The 6,862-nt window shown below is 43.2% G+C and overlaps 1 protein-coding gene across 1 annotated transcript; it reads right to left on the bottom strand.

The window, feature by feature from the left end:
* Positions 1 to 1,529: 1,529 nt before the first annotated feature.
* LOC103724096 (growth-regulating factor 4-like) lies at positions 1,530 to 6,354 on the bottom strand. Its single transcript, XM_008815249.5, has 4 exons — positions 5,726 to 6,354; positions 4,636 to 5,026; positions 1,888 to 2,363; positions 1,530 to 1,790 (listed from the first exon to the last, which is right to left on the bottom strand). Exons 1-4 carry the CDS (start codon positions 5,913 to 5,915, stop codon positions 1,783 to 1,785), a joined length of 1,065 nt encoding a protein of 354 aa, XP_008813471.3. The 5' UTR covers positions 5,916 to 6,354; the 3' UTR covers positions 1,530 to 1,782.
* Positions 6,355 to 6,862: the final 508 nt, after the last annotated feature.

Here is a 6,862-nt window from a genome sequence, read left to right as displayed (position 1 = left end):
CATCCACTTCAAATGCCTTGGCCAATGTAAGGCTTTAAATTATTCTAAAATGATCCAAGCAAACGCGCACATGCCGACCAATATAAATCATTTTAGGATTTCAGCCTTCGAATCCCCAGTGGAATATAAAGCAGGTGACAGAATAAAGAAAGATTGTGTGCTTGTGCAGCACAAGCACACATGCCAACAACATGATTCTTTGAACAACAATCCAGAACTGTACATGAAGCACAAGCTGGAAGCGAATATAATAATCACAAAGCGTAAAAGAATCCTAAATAAGGCTGTCTTCTGTAGCTGACTCAATTCAAAAGTTTAAGCAGTTAGAAAAACCAGCCCAAACAAATAAACTTACATGGTACCTTTTTTTTTTTTTTTAATGAGTTAATATAGAACTATAATAATTTTTTCTATGCAATATCATAATGGTCTCATCATGGCTCGCTCCCTAGTTAAGAAAAAGAGGCCCACCAATGGCCCAGATCCTACTCGACTTTACCGATCCCTCCTCAACCAATGGCCCAGATCCTACTCGACTTTACCGATCCCTCCTCAACCCTGGTATCCCCCGGTAAGAGGCCTACATGGTGATACATAATTGACCTCACAACCCAAAACTTTAACCTATTAGAAGGATCAACCCGGACTAATAAATCCACGTGGCATCTGTTTTATTAGTCAATTTGAGACAATGACTATCTTTCCAACCCAATCTCATGATGGCCTCATCATAATTAGCTAGCTCCTACCTGAGAGAATGATGGCCCACCTATAGCTCAAGTCTTACTTGATCCTATCATATCATATCCCTCAACGCAAGATCCACATAATTAATAAAGATTGTGGGACACAATGAATTTAACTTTGATACCATTTGTCACTGACTTACAAACCAAAAGTTTAAACTACTAAAAGAAGTGATCCAAGCTAATAAACCCATGTAACACTCTTTTTATTAGTTAATGTAGGCCTACAACAATGTTCAGAATTAGTCTTTCTTTGTAATGTTCTGCTATCCTAGAATTTGGACGTCCCTTTTTCCATCAATGATCAGCTTCTATCCAAATATATCTCAAGTTCCTACCCAAAACATATATCAGCAAATATAGACTGAGAGAGAGAGAGAGAGAGAGAGAGAGAGAGAGAGAGAGAGAGAGAGAGAGACTTCACAATTCTCCCGGTAGCTTAGTGGGTCCCACGGAAGGCTATCAACAAGCCCATGACCCATTACCGCTATAAAGATTTACCTCACAGTTGTCAATCCGAAACCCCGGCCATCTTTTCCCGTCAGTTTCTGGCGGGGTGGTGTCTCCACTTTGGCCATCAACCAAGCAATTCCAGGGAATAAAGCGGCAAGATGCCAACAGAAGCCAAGTTAGAAATCTGGAATTTTGGAACGCAAGGATAGAGATCATTGTACCTGAGCCAGAGGGCAGTGTTGGCTGGGCCTAGGAAAATCCCTTAATGCCACCAACTCTGAACACAGCGCCTCTGGATGATAGATGACTTCAGCAAACTCACCAAGCATCTAAACTCATAACTTCACTTGCATAAAGTGTTCACAGGCAGTTTCAGTACATAAAAATAATATAATACTAGCCAGTAGCCACAGATAGATCAGTCAAACAGTTCCGTGGGATGGAGAGATTGTTAACAAAACGCAGGACAATATCTTTAAAGAAAACCAAATAGGTAACCCTAAGAGTACTGCTTATAGTCTGATACCACAGCCACTTCCTGACTTCTTAACACTGCCAGAACCACAAGGCCTGTAGAGTTCTCTCAGTCATCTGCAGCAAAAGTAGCCCAAGGACAAGTCACGAGGCGTGGCAATCCAAAATAAATGCAGAACAAAGTAAGAAAATTGCCTGTGGATGAAGGACCCACCATTAGGAGACCTCGAAGAGGTGGTAGAAAAGTCGGAGGAGGCCATTGGGATGGAAATGGAGAGCTGGGTTGTCGAGAATGAGATCCGGTTGGACCTCTCCTCTTCCAGATCCGACCATGAATCCCTTGTCTTAGGCCACTCATCGAAAAAAGGCCGGAGCGATTGGCTGCCGCCTTCATGCTTCGCAGGCTCTGCTGAACCAAAATCACCGCCAAAGAAGGAATGCTGTTGCTGATGTTTCGGCAGCGAGCTGATGGTTACCTGCCCAAGATCTTGCACCGTCTGCAGCTGAGGATAAGCGCTCTGTAGAACAGAAGGGTCTCTAGATTTCGACAGCGGAAATGAGGAGATCCCAGATGGCATCAGCCGCCATGAACTATCCACCGAGGAGTCCATCCCGAGGCCCCTTGCACTTCCAGAAGCTTCTGAAAAGAAGCTATGCTCATCCAACTCTCCTTTCAATCCAGAGAGGTACCTGTATGTTCGGCCCAAATCCATTCCAAACGGAAAAGAATAATCAGGAGACTAAGCTAAAGAATTCCAAGTAAATGAAGAGAATCGCTCCATTCACTAAAGGCATCTAGCATCAAGCAAAATGGACAGGCCTGCTACTTGATGACGCATCACATAATTAATGTTGAAGTTTTCTATGTTGGTAAATGGCAGGCATGGATAAGCCGGCACAAAATCACCTGTTTGCACAAGTTGGTACTTGATAGGGTAAATATGAGTCAGCACAGCATCACACCAGACCGATGTCATTCAACAACTTCATGAAATATATGTTACACAAAATGCAAAGGAGCCTAAGATGAGATCTTCAAGGGACATCCCAAAATGATATATCATGAAGACACTAAATGGACTTTTTATTTGATGTGCAAGAGCGTGTGAACATCATGCATAGTTTTAAGCATGAAACAAACCGAAAAATATTAAGGTTATGCCAATTAGTCCATATTTCTGCCTTACCATTTGGGATATCTTGAACTTTCTCTTTTCAACAGATACCTAAATTTTCATGTCAGTAAGCTTCAGAATGGCATGTGATGGACAAAAACGAACACTGCTTGACAGAGGAAGCAGAAGTGCCTTGTCCTCAAGACCAACACAAGGCTTCTAGCATGAGAATTGAGTATTAAAGTTTATGTAGTAACTGAGAGACAAGAACACCATATCGGTGAAACAACTATGGAATTGCAACCTGTAATCCAAACTAAAGAAATGCAAAAAAGTAACCCTGCACTGTTACTAAGTCGACATTGGAAACTATAGTGCGCGAAGATGAGATCAGCAATATCTATGTTTCATAACTAAGGCGTTTTCATATTAAAGTGGGCAAATATTGTTGAATATGATACATTATGGGTCATAGCCTAGGACTAGGCTTCCTTCACTGAGAGAACAATGCAGTATTTTGGTCACCAACCTTTTGCCAGCCATCAGCAAAACTATTGCAAGAAACAGAGAGAACAGCAGAGACATATGTTATAAACTATCACAAAGTTATTACAAAAGAATATCCAGAAGCAATCTTTTGCTTGATAATCGATAAAATAAAATCCAAGAAACCAGTAGCCCCAGTTTAAGCCTGTGGGTTCATTCATATGGCGATACGCTTGTATAACATTGAAAAATAACACAAAGATAACTACATTTGCAAGTTAACATGATATCCATCTACAGTGTACTCATGCGGAAGAGGTGCCTTAGAGATTTAACAACGAGTGAATATATCTGCCAGCTGTGAAGATAGACATGTCTCGAAGGCAAGAGTGCTCATACTGCCTCTACTATAGCAGAGGACAAATTTATGTGAAGCTCGTCAGACAACTACCACTAACTCCTTATAAACAGAATAATATACAGGGGAGTAAAAAAGCTGCTAGCAGTATTCTAACAGTGCCAATCCTCTACAGTACTTATCATGTAGCTAAAAGAAAAAGACAAGTCTACAGAAAAAAGACTCACAGCTCCTCGAGTTCTGACAAAAAAAAAATATCAGACAGGTTTCAGTAAGTTTCATTAGCAATCTTATTTCTGCAAGAATTAATCTCAGGTGTTCCACAACCAAGTCCCAGAGGTCCCAATCAGCCAAAGCACCACTGCATAGCCACATATCCACAATTTTCTATTGCTCAGGTGGAAGACTAGAACATTTTGCACACCATGGATATAACAACAAAGGAACAATACCAACTAACTTTCAGCCTACTCCACCAATAATTTAAATCTCCAAAGTCCTGGCAACGTTGATGGACAACTTAGACTGAAATAAACTGAGATCCTGATTTGCTTTATCTCAGCCAAGAAAGCGAGAATATTCTGCTATTTGTATTATGGTTTAAATAATCAAGATATCTGGATATCTTGGCCAATATATAGGTATCCAGACGTCAGAACGCCGGCTATTTTTCATAATATGAGGAATTTTCATTATCTTACACATTGATGTGCATACTTGGTGATAATTAGATAGTAAGGAAAAGAATCGAAAAACAAAAAACTCATCAGCAGCCATTAGTCGGAGACCTGTCAGTTATACTAATTAAAAAAAAAAAGAAAAAGAGAGCAGATAGTCAAGTGATACCGCCTTAGTGAGTGCCATACCTGTCAATCATTTGTTTATCACATTCTAGTAACATCAATAAGAGAGACCATCGCAGGCAAAGATCATCAGTGCAGGGTGCTACCAAAAGATGCAAGTATATATAGCATTTTAAAGCAAATGACCAAAGAAAAGAGACCTGCTGCTGGTGGTGGTGCCAATACCATAGGAATGAGGGTCCATGTGCAGCTGCTGAGAGGAGCTGCCCCCGCCAGGGTAAGAGCCTTGAAGGTTGCTACCACCTGAAATGGAGTGGAGGGGTATGCTCTGGAAGCTGCCACTACCGCTCCTGCTCGCGCTGCTCCCGGAGGGGGCGAGGGATGTCACAGTGGACGAGGATGACTGCGACTGGGAGAGGGTTTGTGATTCCACAGGCTTTCTTGAACGGTTGCGGCCACGATGCATGTGGCGCTCGCAGTACTTGGAGTCAGGATACGCATCCTTGGAGCACCGCCACTTCTTCCCGTCCGTCCGACGGCACCGACCTGGCTCTGGGTCCAGTTTCTTCCCATAGAAGGAACAGTAACCCACTGTACTCAAAAGGAAAACCAATCTATATCAATGGACTCAGAAGGAACTGGTATCTGAAGTGGATGCTCTCTTCTGTAGTTTTTCAGAGGATCAAGCATAGTGGCACTCTAAATATATCACAATGCATACAAGAGGTGATTACACGTTTGGGGCACGCACATTTCTAAAACATAACAAAAGTACCAAAAAAATGGCGACTAATCGCAGCATCAAGTAAAAGGAGAACATTGGAGAGGAAAACATCTTAAAACCAAAAAAAAAAAAGAAGAGGGGGGGGGGGGGGGGGGGGAGGTGGCGCGGGGTAAAGCTGAAAAAGTCGTCAAATTACGATCAAAAGTCGCAGGAATTCTCAAATGCCCAAAGAACTGAAAGAGATGAAGGCAACTATGGACCATTTACTTGAAAAAAATGCATTAGAAGCCTCTTTTTTTTTTTAAGGAAACAAAAAGGGAAAAGCAAACTTCAAACAAGACCTTAGAAATGGAGAGAGAGAGAAACAGAGAAAAAGGAGGAAAGCAGTGATGAAAACTAAGATTTAAACTTTCGAACTCCAGATCGCAACCGAGCAATTATGAGGAACATCCACTAAAAAGGGCAAGCCGGTAGCAGCTCCGCAAACCCCAGAAAAACCAAAAGTTTGATCCAAAATAGCAGTAACCAGAAAGAAAGAAGGAGATCGAGGAGCAGAAATGTCTTACAGGCAGGGTGGTGGTAGAAGCGAGCGGGGGTGGCCTCGAAGCTCCGGCGGATGGGGATGAGGAGATCGGGAGGCACGGGGACCCCGGCCATGATGTACTTGAAAATGAGCGCCTGGTGCTCCAGCTCCTGCCACTGCGACGCCGTGAACGGCGGCCGCCACCCCGCCGCCGCCGCCGCCGCGCTGTTCATCGCCCCAAAGATCGAAGCAGAGGAGGAGGAGGACGAGGAGAAGCAGGAGAGATAGAAGAAGGAGAAGAAGAGGAAGAGAAAGAGGAAGAAGAAGCTCCCCGGCGCTCAGTCATGACATGGGGTTCGAGACGCGGTCGCGTCCTTCTCCGGTGAGAAAAAGCAACAAGGTTTCGCCATTTCCGAGAGAGAGAGAAAGCGAGAGAGACGAGGGGGCGGCGGAGAAAGAAGGGACGGAGTCGGTAGCGAGGTTTTATAGCGGAGGGGTGGGATTTATTGAAACATTTTATTGTAGGGAAGGGGGTTGAGGGGATCGATGCTGCTGCTACAAAGTAATGGCGAGGGAAGTGGGGATATGGAATATATACAAAGTGGAGGGAGGTGAAGGTAAAAAGAGAGGAGCGCTGGGGAGAGTGGGGGCCGGTTTCATCTCTTGCTCTCCGCGTCTCTATCTGAAACTTTGGGGTTCACAGTGTTGGGAAAGGAGACAATATCTGCTCTGGGTGCAGGAAAGAGGTTATTAAAAAAAAAAACAATATTATACCTCCGTTATTATCACTCATTTTGGTGCCCACTTTAACAATTTTTGGAAGTTATCTGGATGGTGCGGCTGAATTGGAATGTGCACTTACGTGTACCTCGAGATTCAATATCAGGAAATGTGTGGCCTGAGGCTAGGCTTGCAAGCCAAGATTTCATCCTTAAAACCCTAAGAGAATGTTCAAGCACAGACTTCGTTGTGGTTGATTTATTTATCTTTCTTGGTTGACAGTCGAGACTTGCAAATTTATTTGTGCTCCATTAAAGTAAATCATGTATCTGAAGGAAATATTAGAGCATCCCTGCCATACCTGCCTAAGTTGTTTTACGCAACATGAGATGTCAGTTGGAGCAAAATCTACGTGTATATCCGATTCAAGTGCCGCACAGCCCATGCACTCTAAGAACAG

This window comes from Phoenix dactylifera, chromosome 16, assembly GCF_051530095.1.
Source record: "Phoenix dactylifera cultivar Ajwa chromosome 16, Ajwa_hap1_PhDact_Kaust_v1.1, whole genome shotgun sequence".
NCBI classification, from domain to species: Eukaryota; Viridiplantae; Streptophyta; class Magnoliopsida; order Arecales; family Arecaceae; genus Phoenix; species Phoenix dactylifera.
The sequence above is the reverse complement of the archived record's forward strand: the minus strand, read 5'-3'. Positions and strand labels throughout refer to the sequence as shown.